Source organism: Ascidia mentula, chromosome 8 (assembly GCF_947561715.1).
Source record: "Ascidia mentula chromosome 8, kaAscMent1.1, whole genome shotgun sequence".
NCBI classification, from domain to species: domain Eukaryota; kingdom Metazoa; phylum Chordata; class Ascidiacea; order Phlebobranchia; family Ascidiidae; genus Ascidia; species Ascidia mentula.
The window spans coordinates 5,033,063-5,046,437 of record NC_138573.1 but is presented as its reverse complement, the minus strand read 5'-3'; the positions used below and the strand labels follow the sequence as shown (position 1 = coordinate 5,046,437).

Sequence of the window (13,375 nt, the reverse complement as noted above, 5' to 3'; positions counted from 1 at the left end):
TTTGTGCCAGGTTGATACCTATTACATAGATATATATATATCGCTAATCAAGTAATGTCCGAAAGAGAAAAACAGCTCACCAAGTCACCAACCAATATACCTATTGTGACGGCCAAAATTTATTGGTTGAATGTCACGCATAGGCCTACGCTATCGGTCTGCCTATACCGGGTCTTCGTAGGTACCAACGTCAGGTACGATGAGTCAGAAATTCGCAATCGCACCCCAGTCTCTTGGTTTTTAGTGAATATATTGTGCAGTGAAAGAACGAATCAGTACGCTAAATCGTTCACAGATTCGGGATGACAGCAGTGTAGAATGGGTGAGACACAATACATCAGCAACAAGACAGTATCGGGGTAGACAGTACAAACAGGGCATGATTGAGATTTCTGAAGGTCACAGTATACCACGTTTCTAAAGGCACTGTGGAGTTATCTTAGCGTCTAAAACATACAAACAAACGTCACAAATTTGCTACATAGTCAACTGGCTTACAAAACACTGAAAGAGGCACATGACAGGCCTTTAAGTCTACATAACACTTGTCACAAATATGGAAAGTACTACTAGAATCTCGACGCTGCAAAACCAGAACATTCGGTACAAATTTTACCTCGGGCTATGACAGAAAAAAGGGCGGAGCCTTTACCTCAGGCTAAATGAGATGTTGTTATAAGCGGAAACAAGTACTGCTGTATCTCACAAACTTGGTCGCAGCCAAAACCTCAGAAGTTGTTGTGTGCTATATTTGAGAGCTTTTTGCAGAAACAAAGCTAGAAAAATGCCTGAATACAAACTTTGTTACTTTAACAACCGCGGATCGGCTGAAATGATTCGCTTTCTTTTTGTTGATGCTGGCGTCGCATACGAAGACTTTCGGATTGAGCCCGAAGATTGGCCTGAACACAAACCAAGTAAGTCTTATAGAATACTATAACTCTATATTAGATAAAGATTGGAATATTGTTCGAAAGTCATAATGCACGCTGTGTCTATACCACATGCTTGATGATGCATCTACAGACATGCAGTTCGGTAAGATGCCTGTGCTTTTTGTTGATGGCGTCCAGATTGCAAACAGTCGAGCGATATTTCGCTACGTCGCCAGGAAATTGGGTTATATTGGTGAAACTGACTTGGATGCGGCCCAAGTCGATGTTTGGATCGAGACGTTGACCGAGGCATTCGTTAAACTACCATTTGGTGAACAAGATGAAAGCGTAAAGGTATATGCATAAATTCACAAACATCAGCAACACGCACATCCATTTTTTTACACATCTTTCATCGCAGGAGGAAAAATTAAAGACTCTCATGTCGGAAACACTTGGCCCCAACCTCAAAGCCATGGAGAAGGTGATCAAAGCATCAGAGGGACCTTACATTCTTAAAACTGTGAGTTCAAATAAAAGTTTGGCGTACAAGGAAAAATTTCTACGTATGGTTTTTATTTTTTATAGTTCACAGCTGCTGATGTTTTAGCATACCTATCGACCGATGTAGTTGAGAAAATGTTTAAAGCTGATCTTTCCGGCTATCCGGCCATTAAGGCCCTTCAGAGTGCAGTGGCGGAAAGACCCAAAATTAAAAAGTGGATTGAAACTCGTCCAGTCACACAATTCTAACTCTGGCTGTGGAAGATGTTTTCGTTGTATAGTGCATGTGTGTAGTAATGTGTTGTTACATAGGCAACAAATTGTTAACTGCCATATATTTCCTTTCATTTTCGTAACAAATAAATAATCAGTGTTTTAAAAACGTGTTTTAAAATTATGTTGTTGTTTGCCTTTCAACAAACACAAATGTGCTGCCCATACTGATAAACCTATAGACACGAATCATAAGACTATTTTGCCAAGACAAAAATCTTCCATTTAAAGTGTTTCAATTTTGTCATAAAAACTCGCAAATGGTACTAATGTAAAATGAATTCGCACATCAGGTTTGACGTATGCAGTTGCCGAAATCCAATGAATAAATAATACCCGTTGGTTTCTTGGTATACTCATAGCCCATTCGCCATTGGGATAATTAATTGTAAGCGTGATGTAAAATAAACAGCTTGCGCCTGAAATAATAAAGCGAAAAAGGTGCGCTTTGTCAATACAGTTGTGTGTGCCCAGCGCGCCAAATCTTTTTCAGCAAACTGAACACCCACTTCACCGCGCATAATGACTTAGCAAAATAGGCCAGACAAAGGTAACAATCGAATATTCTCGAATTACAAGAAAAAAGGTCTTATGTTAAAGCAAGCATGTATACTTATAAGTCTCAATACAAGTATTTCTGTGCAGTTATGGAGGCATACGGTCATAACTCATTCAGTCGCAAATATATATTGCAGTCTTTCATGCTTGACTTGACACATGGATTATTTTTTTCTTTTTGAAACAGGCAACCGTGCGTAATGGAGGTTGTGAGACAGTTGGATTTTGAGGTAGCGTAGGTACTGTTGAAATGCAGTGTATTTCCGCTATATGTAAACTATTCAATAACTGTACCATCGTATATCGGCTGCAGTTGCAAAGGGAAATGTTATGGTAACAAATGAAGATTATAATTTAAATCAACAGTCCTTCAAACCAAAGCAAACTATTGGAGTTAAATGCCTATAAAAGGGGAAAGTTACAGGTCTTGCATGTTTTTACTAGCATTTATTTTTTCTTTGGTCAACAGCTTGTCTGTAAAACAATCGTTTTTTCACGAAAATGCCGCAATACAAACTCTGCTACTTTGAAGCCCGTGGGCTTGGGGAAATGTGCCGTATGTTGTTTGCCGAGGCTGAAGTGAAATACGAAGACGTGCGTTATTCTTCTGAGAAATGGCCCGAACACAAGCCAAGTACGTTTAAGATATCTTTATTTGTGCAACAACAGTAAAATCATTGTAATTTCATAGCTTTAGCCCTGGAAGAAAGTGACCGTTTTTAATTTAAAGCAATCACCTCTTTTTACAGCAATGAAGTTTGGTCAGATGCCTGTACTGTTTGTGGACGGTGTCCAAATTGCTCACAGTCGCGCCATTGTTCGATACCTGGCCCGGGAGTTTGGGTTGAACGGAGAGAATTCATTAGAGGCTGCACAAATTGACACCTGGATTGAGGTTTTGTTCGAAACTTACGCAAAACTCCCATTTTTCGAAAAAGACGAAAAAGTGGTGGTGGGTTTGCCTTCGATATTTACAGTCGCGGGAAATCAATCAAACTTTTGTGACGCAATGTTGTTTCAGGCGGAAGCCATGAAGAATGCGATGGATGAAACTTTGGGTCCAAAGTTCAAGATCCTCGAAAAAGATATAAACTCAACGGAAGGCCCGTACATTTTGAAAAACGTAAGTATTCTGGATCCTGGTTGAGTAAACACCAATTTCCCAAACTACGCATTACAGTTTTCGGCGGGTGATGTAGCTGCCTACGTGGCCACGGACATTCTCATCAAAAGATTTAAAGTGGATTTATCTTGCTTCCCTGCTATTGAGAAGCTTCTCGATGCCGTGGCCAAAAGACCAAAGATAAAGAAGTGGATCGAAACACGACCTGTGACAGAAAATTGAGTTCAAGGCAATGGAAAACAAGTTATGTCGCATTTGGACATTACATGTTTGTTACACACCATGTTCACTGTTCATAATTGTAATAAATAAATAAACAATTGTCTTGTCACACACCTACTGAAAGAATGGTTTCAAGATTAGCAGGCAGTTGCATGGGTCGACAAGTCTTTGTGCCAGGTTGATACCTATTACATAGATATATATATATCGCTAATCAAGTAATGTCCGAAAGAGAAAAACAGCTCACCAAGTCACCAACCAATATACCTATTGTGACGGCCAAAATTTATTGGTTGAATGTCACGCATAGGCCTACGCTATCGGTCTGCCTATACCGGGTCTTCGTAGGTACCAACGTCAGGTACGATGAGTCAGAAATTCGCAATCGCACCCCAGTCTCTTGGTTTTTAGTGAATATATTGTGCAGTGAAAGAACGAATCAGTACGCTAAATCGTTCACAGATTCGGGATGACAGCAGTGTAGAATGGGTGAGACACAATACATCAGCAACAAGACAGTATCGGGGTAGACAGTACAAACAGGGCATGATTGAGATTTCTGAAGGTCACAGTATACCACGTTTCTAAAGGCACTGTGGAGTTATCTTAGCGTCTAAAACATACAAACAAACGTCACAAATTTGCTACATAGTCAACTGGCTTACAAAACACTGAAAGAGGCACATGACAGGCCTTTAAGTCTACATAACACTTGTCACAAATATGGAAAGTACTACTAGAATCTCGACGCTGCAAAACCAGAACATTCGGTACAAATTTTACCTCGGGCTATGACAGAAAAAAGGGCGGAGCCTTTACCTCAGGCTAAATGAGATGTTGTTATAAGCGGAAACAAGTACTGCTGTATCTCACAAACTTGGTCGCAGCCAAAACCTCAGAAGTTGTTGTGTGCTATATTTGAGAGCTTTTTGCAGAAACAAAGCTAGAAAAATGCCTGAATACAAACTTTGTTACTTTAACAACCGCGGATCGGCTGAAATGATTCGCTTTCTTTTTGTTGATGCTGGCGTCGCATACGAAGACTTTCGGATTGAGCCCGAAGATTGGCCTGAACACAAACCAAGTAAGTCTTATAGAATACTATAACTCTATATTAGATAAAGATTGGAATATTGTTCGAAAGTCATAATGCACGCTGTGTCTATACCACATGCTTGATGATGCATCTACAGACATGCAGTTCGGTAAGATGCCTGTGCTTTTTGTTGATGGCGTCCAGATTGCAAACAGTCGAGCGATATTTCGCTACGTCGCCAGGAAATTGGGTTATATTGGTGAAACTGACTTGGATGCGGCCCAAGTCGATGTTTGGATCGAGACGTTGACCGAGGCATTCGTTAAACTACCATTTGGTGAACAAGATGAAAGCGTAAAGGTATATGCATAAATTCACAAACATCAGCAACACGCACATCCATTTTTTTACACATCTTTCATCGCAGGAGGAAAAATTAAAGACTCTCATGTCGGAAACACTTGGCCCCAACCTCAAAGCCATGGAGAAGGTGATCAAAGCATCAGAGGGACCTTACATTCTTAAAACTGTGAGTTCAAATAAAAGTTTGGCGTACAAGGAAAAATTTCTACGTATGGTTTTTATTTTTTATAGTTCACAGCTGCTGATGTTTTAGCATACCTATCGACCGATGTAGTTGAGAAAATGTTTAAAGCTGATCTTTCCGGCTATCCGGCCATTAAGGCCCTTCAGAGTGCAGTGGCGGAAAGACCCAAAATTAAAAAGTGGATTGAAACTCGTCCAGTCACACAATTCTAACTCTGGCTGTGGAAGATGTTTTCGTTGTATAGTGCATGTGTGTAGTAATGTGTTGTTACATAGGCAACAAATTGTTAACTGCCATATATTTCCTTTCATTTTCGTAACAAATAAATAATCAGTGTTTTAAAAACGTGTTTTAAAATTATGTTGTTGTTTGCCTTTCAACAAACACAAATGTGCTGCCCATACTGATAAACCTATAGACACGAATCATAAGACTATTTTGCCAAGACAAAAATCTTCCATTTAAAGTGTTTCAATTTTGTCATAAAAACTCGCAAATGGTACTAATGTAAAATGAATTCGCACATCAGGTTTGACGTATGCAGTTGCCGAAATCCAATGAATAAATAATACCCGTTGGTTTCTTGGTATACTCATAGCCCATTCGCCATTGGGATAATTAATTGTAAGCGTGATGTAAAATAAACAGCTTGCGCCTGAAATAATAAAGCGAAAAAGGTGCGCTTTGTCAATACAGTTGTGTGTGCCCAGCGCGCCAAATCTTTTTCAGCAAACTGAACACCCACTTCACCGCGCATAATGACTTAGCAAAATAGGCCAGACAAAGGTAACAATCGAATATTCTCGAATTACAAGAAAAAAGGTCTTATGTTAAAGCAAGCATGTATACTTATAAGTCTCAATACAAGTATTTCTGTGCAGTTATGGAGGCATACGGTCATAACTCATTCAGTCGCAAATATATATTGCAGTCTTTCATGCTTGACTTGACACATGGATTATTTTTTTCTTTTTGAAACAGGCAACCGTGCGTAATGGAGGTTGTGAGACAGTTGGATTTTGAGGTAGCGTAGGTACTGTTGAAATGCAGTGTATTTCCGCTATATGTAAACTATTCAATAACTGTACCATCGTATATCGGCTGCAGTTGCAAAGGGAAATGTTATGGTAACAAATGAAGATTATAATTTAAATCAACAGTCCTTCAAACCAAAGCAAACTATTGGAGTTAAATGCCTATAAAAGGGGAAAGTTACAGGTCTTGCATGTTTTTACTAGCATTTATTTTTTCTTTGGTCAACAGCTTGTCTGTAAAACAATCGTTTTTTCACGAAAATGCCGCAATACAAACTCTGCTACTTTGAAGCCCGTGGGCTTGGGGAAATGTGCCGTATGTTGTTTGCCGAGGCTGAAGTGAAATACGAAGACGTGCGTTATTCTTCTGAGAAATGGCCCGAACACAAGCCAAGTACGTTTAAGATATCTTTATTTGTGCAACAACAGTAAAATCATTGTAATTTCATAGCTTTAGCCCTGGAAGAAAGTGACCGTTTTTAATTTAAAGCAATCACCTCTTTTTACAGCAATGAAGTTTGGTCAGATGCCTGTACTGTTTGTGGACGGTGTCCAAATTGCTCACAGTCGCGCCATTGTTCGATACCTGGCCCGGGAGTTTGGGTTGAACGGAGAGAATTCATTAGAGGCTGCACAAATTGACACCTGGATTGAGGTTTTGTTCGAAACTTACGCAAAACTCCCATTTTTCGAAAAAGACGAAAAAGTGGTGGTGGGTTTGCCTTCGATATTTACAGTCGCGGGAAATCAATCAAACTTTTGTGACGCAATGTTGTTTCAGGCGGAAGCCATGAAGAATGCGATGGATGAAACTTTGGGTCCAAAGTTCAAGATCCTCGAAAAAGATATAAACTCAACGGAAGGCCCGTACATTTTGAAAAACGTAAGTATTCTGGATCCTGGTTGAGTAAACACCAATTTCCCAAACTACGCATTACAGTTTTCGGCGGGTGATGTAGCTGCCTACGTGGCCACGGACATTCTCATCAAAAGATTTAAAGTGGATTTATCTTGCTTCCCTGCTATTGAGAAGCTTCTCGATGCCGTGGCCAAAAGACCAAAGATAAAGAAGTGGATCGAAACACGACCTGTGACAGAAAATTGAGTTCAAGGCAATGGAAAACAAGTTATGTCGCATTTGGACATTACATGTTTGTTACACACCATGTTCACTGTTCATAATTGTAATAAATAAATAAACAATTGTCTTGTCACACACCTACTGAAAGAATGGTTTCAAGATTAGCAGGCAGTTGCATGGGTCGACAAGTCTTTGTGCCAGGTTGATACCTATTACATAGATATATATATATCGCTAATCAAGTAATGTCCGAAAGAGAAAAACAGCTCACCAAGTCACCAACCAATATACCTATTGTGACGGCCAAAATTTATTGGTTGAATGTCACGCATAGGCCTACGCTATCGGTCTGCCTATACCGGGTCTTCGTAGGTACCAACGTCAGGTACGATGAGTCAGAAATTCGCAATCGCACCCCAGTCTCTTGGTTTTTAGTGAATATATTGTGCAGTGAAAGAACGAATCAGTACGCTAAATCGTTCACAGATTCGGGATGACAGCAGTGTAGAATGGGTGAGACACAATACATCAGCAACAAGACAGTATCGGGGTAGACAGTACAAACAGGGCATGATTGAGATTTCTGAAGGTCACAGTATACCACGTTTCTAAAGGCACTGTGGAGTTATCTTAGCGTCTAAAACATACAAACAAACGTCACAAATTTGCTACATAGTCAACTGGCTTACAAAACACTGAAAGAGGCACATGACAGGCCTTTAAGTCTACATAACACTTGTCACAAATATGGAAAGTACTACTAGAATCTCGACGCTGCAAAACCAGAACATTCGGTACAAATTTTACCTCGGGCTATGACAGAAAAAAGGGCGGAGCCTTTACCTCAGGCTAAATGAGATGTTGTTATAAGCGGAAACAAGTACTGCTGTATCTCACAAACTTGGTCGCAGCCAAAACCTCAGAAGTTGTTGTGTGCTATATTTGAGAGCTTTTTGCAGAAACAAAGCTAGAAAAATGCCTGAATACAAACTTTGTTACTTTAACAACCGCGGATCGGCTGAAATGATTCGCTTTCTTTTTGTTGATGCTGGCGTCGCATACGAAGACTTTCGGATTGAGCCCGAAGATTGGCCTGAACACAAACCAAGTAAGTCTTATAGAATACTATAACTCTATATTAGATAAAGATTGGAATATTGTTCGAAAGTCATAATGCACGCTGTGTCTATACCACATGCTTGATGATGCATCTACAGACATGCAGTTCGGTAAGATGCCTGTGCTTTTTGTTGATGGCGTCCAGATTGCAAACAGTCGAGCGATATTTCGCTACGTCGCCAGGAAATTGGGTTATATTGGTGAAACTGACTTGGATGCGGCCCAAGTCGATGTTTGGATCGAGACGTTGACCGAGGCATTCGTTAAACTACCATTTGGTGAACAAGATGAAAGCGTAAAGGTATATGCATAAATTCACAAACATCAGCAACACGCACATCCATTTTTTTACACATCTTTCATCGCAGGAGGAAAAATTAAAGACTCTCATGTCGGAAACACTTGGCCCCAACCTCAAAGCCATGGAGAAGGTGATCAAAGCATCAGAGGGACCTTACATTCTTAAAACTGTGAGTTCAAATAAAAGTTTGGCGTACAAGGAAAAATTTCTACGTATGGTTTTTATTTTTTATAGTTCACAGCTGCTGATGTTTTAGCATACCTATCGACCGATGTAGTTGAGAAAATGTTTAAAGCTGATCTTTCCGGCTATCCGGCCATTAAGGCCCTTCAGAGTGCAGTGGCGGAAAGACCCAAAATTAAAAAGTGGATTGAAACTCGTCCAGTCACACAATTCTAACTCTGGCTGTGGAAGATGTTTTCGTTGTATAGTGCATGTGTGTAGTAATGTGTTGTTACATAGGCAACAAATTGTTAACTGCCATATATTTCCTTTCATTTTCGTAACAAATAAATAATCAGTGTTTTAAAAACGTGTTTTAAAATTATGTTGTTGTTTGCCTTTCAACAAACACAAATGTGCTGCCCATACTGATAAACCTATAGACACGAATCATAAGACTATTTTGCCAAGACAAAAATCTTCCATTTAAAGTGTTTCAATTTTGTCATAAAAACTCGCAAATGGTACTAATGTAAAATGAATTCGCACATCAGGTTTGACGTATGCAGTTGCCGAAATCCAATGAATAAATAATACCCGTTGGTTTCTTGGTATACTCATAGCCCATTCGCCATTGGGATAATTAATTGTAAGCGTGATGTAAAATAAACAGCTTGCGCCTGAAATAATAAAGCGAAAAAGGTGCGCTTTGTCAATACAGTTGTGTGTGCCCAGCGCGCCAAATCTTTTTCAGCAAACTGAACACCCACTTCACCGCGCATAATGACTTAGCAAAATAGGCCAGACAAAGGTAACAATCGAATATTCTCGAATTACAAGAAAAAAGGTCTTATGTTAAAGCAAGCATGTATACTTATAAGTCTCAATACAAGTATTTCTGTGCAGTTATGGAGGCATACGGTCATAACTCATTCAGTCGCAAATATATATTGCAGTCTTTCATGCTTGACTTGACACATGGATTATTTTTTTCTTTTTGAAACAGGCAACCGTGCGTAATGGAGGTTGTGAGACAGTTGGATTTTGAGGTAGCGTAGGTACTGTTGAAATGCAGTGTATTTCCGCTATATGTAAACTATTCAATAACTGTACCATCGTATATCGGCTGCAGTTGCAAAGGGAAATGTTATGGTAACAAATGAAGATTATAATTTAAATCAACAGTCCTTCAAACCAAAGCAAACTATTGGAGTTAAATGCCTATAAAAGGGGAAAGTTACAGGTCTTGCATGTTTTTACTAGCATTTATTTTTTCTTTGGTCAACAGCTTGTCTGTAAAACAATCGTTTTTTCACGAAAATGCCGCAATACAAACTCTGCTACTTTGAAGCCCGTGGGCTTGGGGAAATGTGCCGTATGTTGTTTGCCGAGGCTGAAGTGAAATACGAAGACGTGCGTTATTCTTCTGAGAAATGGCCCGAACACAAGCCAAGTACGTTTAAGATATCTTTATTTGTGCAACAACAGTAAAATCATTGTAATTTCATAGCTTTAGCCCTGGAAGAAAGTGACCGTTTTTAATTTAAAGCAATCACCTCTTTTTACAGCAATGAAGTTTGGTCAGATGCCTGTACTGTTTGTGGACGGTGTCCAAATTGCTCACAGTCGCGCCATTGTTCGATACCTGGCCCGGGAGTTTGGGTTGAACGGAGAGAATTCATTAGAGGCTGCACAAATTGACACCTGGATTGAGGTTTTGTTCGAAACTTACGCAAAACTCCCATTTTTCGAAAAAGACGAAAAAGTGGTGGTGGGTTTGCCTTCGATATTTACAGTCGCGGGAAATCAATCAAACTTTTGTGACGCAATGTTGTTTCAGGCGGAAGCCATGAAGAATGCGATGGATGAAACTTTGGGTCCAAAGTTCAAGATCCTCGAAAAAGATATAAACTCAACGGAAGGCCCGTACATTTTGAAAAACGTAAGTATTCTGGATCCTGGTTGAGTAAACACCAATTTCCCAAACTACGCATTACAGTTTTCGGCGGGTGATGTAGCTGCCTACGTGGCCACGGACATTCTCATCAAAAGATTTAAAGTGGATTTATCTTGCTTCCCTGCTATTGAGAAGCTTCTCGATGCCGTGGCCAAAAGACCAAAGATAAAGAAGTGGATCGAAACACGACCTGTGACAGAAAATTGAGTTCAAGGGAATGGAAAACAAGTTATGTCGCATTTGGACATTACATGTTTGTTACACACCATGTTCACTGTTCATAATTGTAATAAATAAATAAACAATTGTCTTGTCACACACCTACTGAAAGAATGGTTTCAAGATTAGCAGGCAGTTGCATGGGTCGACAAGTCTTTGTGCCAGGTTGATACCTATTACATAGATATATATATATCGCTAATCAAGTAATGTCCGAAAGAGAAAAACAGCTCACCAAGTCACCAACCAATATACCTATTGTGACGGCCAAAATTTATTGGTTGAATGTCACGCATAGGCCTACGCTATCGGTCTGCCTATACCGGGTCTTCGTAGGTACCAACGTCAGGTACGATGAGTCAGAAATTCGCAATCGCACCCCAGTCTCTTGGTTTTTAGTGAATATATTGTGCAGTGAAAGAACGAATCAGTACGCTAAATCGTTCACAGATTCGGGATGACAGCAGTGTAGAATGGGTGAGACACAATACATCAGCAACAAGACAGTATCGGGGTAGACAGTACAAACAGGGCATGATTGAGATTTCTGAAGGTCACAGTATACCACGTTTCTAAAGGCACTGTGGAGTTATCTTAGCGTCTAAAACATACAAACAAACGTCACAAATTTGCTACATAGTCAACTGGCTTACAAAACACTGAAAGAGGCACATGACAGGCCTTTAAGTCTACATAACACTTGTCACAAATATGGAAAGTACTACTAGAATCTCGACGCTGCAAAACCAGAACATTCGGTACAAATTTTACCTCGGGCTATGACAGAAAAAAGGGCGGAGCCTTTACCTCAGGCTAAATGAGATGTTGTTATAAGCGGAAACAAGTACTGCTGTATCTCACAAACTTGGTCGCAGCCAAAACCTCAGAAGTTGTTGTGTGCTATATTTGAGAGCTTTTTGCAGAAACAAAGCTAGAAAAATGCCTGAATACAAACTTTGTTACTTTAACAACCGCGGATCGGCTGAAATGATTCGCTTTCTTTTTGTTGATGCTGGCGTCGCATACGAAGACTTTCGGATTGAGCCCGAAGATTGGCCTGAACACAAACCAAGTAAGTCTTATAGAATACTATAACTCTATATTAGATAAAGATTGGAATATTGTTCGAAAGTCATAATGCACGCTGTGTCTATACCACATGCTTGATGATGCATCTACAGACATGCAGTTCGGTAAGATGCCTGTGCTTTTTGTTGATGGCGTCCAGATTGCAAACAGTCGAGCGATATTTCGCTACGTCGCCAGGAAATTGGGTTATATTGGTGAAACTGACTTGGATGCGGCCCAAGTCGATGTTTGGATCGAGACGTTGACCGAGGCATTCGTTAAACTACCATTTGGTGAACAAGATGAAAGCGTAAAGGTATATGCATAAATTCACAAACATCAGCAACACGCACATCCATTTTTTTACACATCTTTCATCGCAGGAGGAAAAATTAAAGACTCTCATGTCGGAAACACTTGGCCCCAACCTCAAAGCCATGGAGAAGGTGATCAAAGCATCAGAGGGACCTTACATTCTTAAAACTGTGAGTTCAAATAAAAGTTTGGCGTACAAGGAAAAATTTCTACGTATGGTTTTTATTTTTTATAGTTCACAGCTGCTGATGTTTTAGCATACCTATCGACCGATGTAGTTGAGAAAATGTTTAAAGCTGATCTTTCCGGCTATCCGGCCATTAAGGCCCTTCAGAGTGCAGTGGCGGAAAGACCCAAAATTAAAAAGTGGATTGAAACTCGTCCAGTCACACAATTCTAACTCTGGCTGTGGAAGATGTTTTCATTGTATAGCGCATGTGTGTTGTAATGTGTTGTTTCATAGGCAACAAATTGTTAACTGCCATATATTTCCTTTCATTTTTGTAACAAATAAATAATCAGTGTTTTAAAAACGTGTTTTGAAATTATGTTGTTGTTTGCCTTTCAACAAACACAAATGTGTTGTCCATACTGATAAACCTATAGACACGAATCATAAGACTATTTTGCCAAGACAAAAATCTTCCATTCAAAGTGTTACAATTTTGTCATGAAAACTCGCAAATGGTACTGATGTAAAATGAATTCGCACATCAGGTTTAACGTATGCAGTTGCCGAAATCCAATGAATAAATAATTCCCGTTCTTGGTATACACATAGCCCATTCGCCATTCACCATCGGGAGAATTCATTGTAAGCGTGATGTAAAAGCGAAAAAGGTGCGCTTTGTCGATACAGTTGTGTGTGCTCAGCGCGCCAAATCTGTTTCAGCAAACTGAACACCTACTTCGCCGCGCATAATGACTTAGCAAAATAGGCCAGACAAACGTAACAGTCGAATATTCTCGAATTACAAGAAA

General features: G+C 39.8%; 7 protein-coding genes across 7 annotated transcripts; all 7 read left to right on the top strand.

Moving 5' to 3' along the window:
• The first annotated feature begins 724 nt into the window (after nucleotides 1-724).
• On the top strand, nucleotides 725-1,748 carry LOC145912229 (hematopoietic prostaglandin D synthase-like). The gene is made up of 4 exons (XM_082999642.1): nucleotides 725-917; nucleotides 1,027-1,229; nucleotides 1,297-1,398; nucleotides 1,464-1,748. Exons 1-4 carry the CDS (start codon nucleotides 785-787, stop codon nucleotides 1,626-1,628), a joined length of 603 nt encoding a protein of 200 aa, XP_082855768.1. The 5' UTR covers nucleotides 725-784; the 3' UTR covers nucleotides 1,629-1,748.
• A 704-nt stretch (nucleotides 1,749-2,452) lies between these two features.
• Nucleotides 2,453-3,658, top strand: LOC145911682 (hematopoietic prostaglandin D synthase-like). Its single transcript, XM_082999095.1, has 4 exons — nucleotides 2,453-2,844; nucleotides 2,960-3,162; nucleotides 3,232-3,333; nucleotides 3,391-3,658. Exons 1-4 carry the CDS (start codon nucleotides 2,712-2,714, stop codon nucleotides 3,553-3,555), a joined length of 603 nt encoding a protein of 200 aa, XP_082855221.1. The 5' UTR covers nucleotides 2,453-2,711; the 3' UTR covers nucleotides 3,556-3,658.
• A 788-nt stretch (nucleotides 3,659-4,446) lies between these two features.
• On the top strand, nucleotides 4,447-5,470 carry LOC145912230 (hematopoietic prostaglandin D synthase-like). The gene is made up of 4 exons (XM_082999643.1): nucleotides 4,447-4,639; nucleotides 4,749-4,951; nucleotides 5,019-5,120; nucleotides 5,186-5,470. The coding sequence occupies exons 1-4, from the start codon at nucleotides 4,507-4,509 to the stop codon at nucleotides 5,348-5,350; spliced, it is 603 nt and encodes a 200-aa protein (XP_082855769.1). The 5' UTR covers nucleotides 4,447-4,506; the 3' UTR covers nucleotides 5,351-5,470.
• A 704-nt stretch (nucleotides 5,471-6,174) lies between these two features.
• Nucleotides 6,175-7,380, top strand: LOC145911683 (hematopoietic prostaglandin D synthase-like). The gene is made up of 4 exons (XM_082999096.1): nucleotides 6,175-6,566; nucleotides 6,682-6,884; nucleotides 6,954-7,055; nucleotides 7,113-7,380. The coding sequence occupies exons 1-4, from the start codon at nucleotides 6,434-6,436 to the stop codon at nucleotides 7,275-7,277; spliced, it is 603 nt and encodes a 200-aa protein (XP_082855222.1). The 5' UTR covers nucleotides 6,175-6,433; the 3' UTR covers nucleotides 7,278-7,380.
• Nucleotides 7,381-8,168: 788 nt separating this feature from the next.
• Nucleotides 8,169-9,192, top strand: LOC145912209 (hematopoietic prostaglandin D synthase-like). Its single transcript, XM_082999616.1, has 4 exons — nucleotides 8,169-8,361; nucleotides 8,471-8,673; nucleotides 8,741-8,842; nucleotides 8,908-9,192. Exons 1-4 carry the CDS (start codon nucleotides 8,229-8,231, stop codon nucleotides 9,070-9,072), a joined length of 603 nt encoding a protein of 200 aa, XP_082855742.1. The 5' UTR covers nucleotides 8,169-8,228; the 3' UTR covers nucleotides 9,073-9,192.
• Nucleotides 9,193-9,894: 702 nt separating this feature from the next.
• LOC145911699 (hematopoietic prostaglandin D synthase-like) lies at nucleotides 9,895-11,037 on the top strand. Its single transcript, XM_082999114.1, has 4 exons — nucleotides 9,895-10,288; nucleotides 10,404-10,606; nucleotides 10,676-10,777; nucleotides 10,835-11,037. Exons 1-4 carry the CDS (start codon nucleotides 10,156-10,158, stop codon nucleotides 10,997-10,999), a joined length of 603 nt encoding a protein of 200 aa, XP_082855240.1. The 5' UTR covers nucleotides 9,895-10,155; the 3' UTR covers nucleotides 11,000-11,037.
• An 853-nt stretch (nucleotides 11,038-11,890) lies between these two features.
• On the top strand, nucleotides 11,891-12,870 carry LOC145912213 (hematopoietic prostaglandin D synthase-like). Its single transcript, XM_082999621.1, has 4 exons — nucleotides 11,891-12,083; nucleotides 12,193-12,395; nucleotides 12,463-12,564; nucleotides 12,630-12,870. The coding sequence occupies exons 1-4, from the start codon at nucleotides 11,951-11,953 to the stop codon at nucleotides 12,792-12,794; spliced, it is 603 nt and encodes a 200-aa protein (XP_082855747.1). The 5' UTR covers nucleotides 11,891-11,950; the 3' UTR covers nucleotides 12,795-12,870.
• The last annotated feature ends 505 nt before the right edge of the window (nucleotides 12,871-13,375 follow it).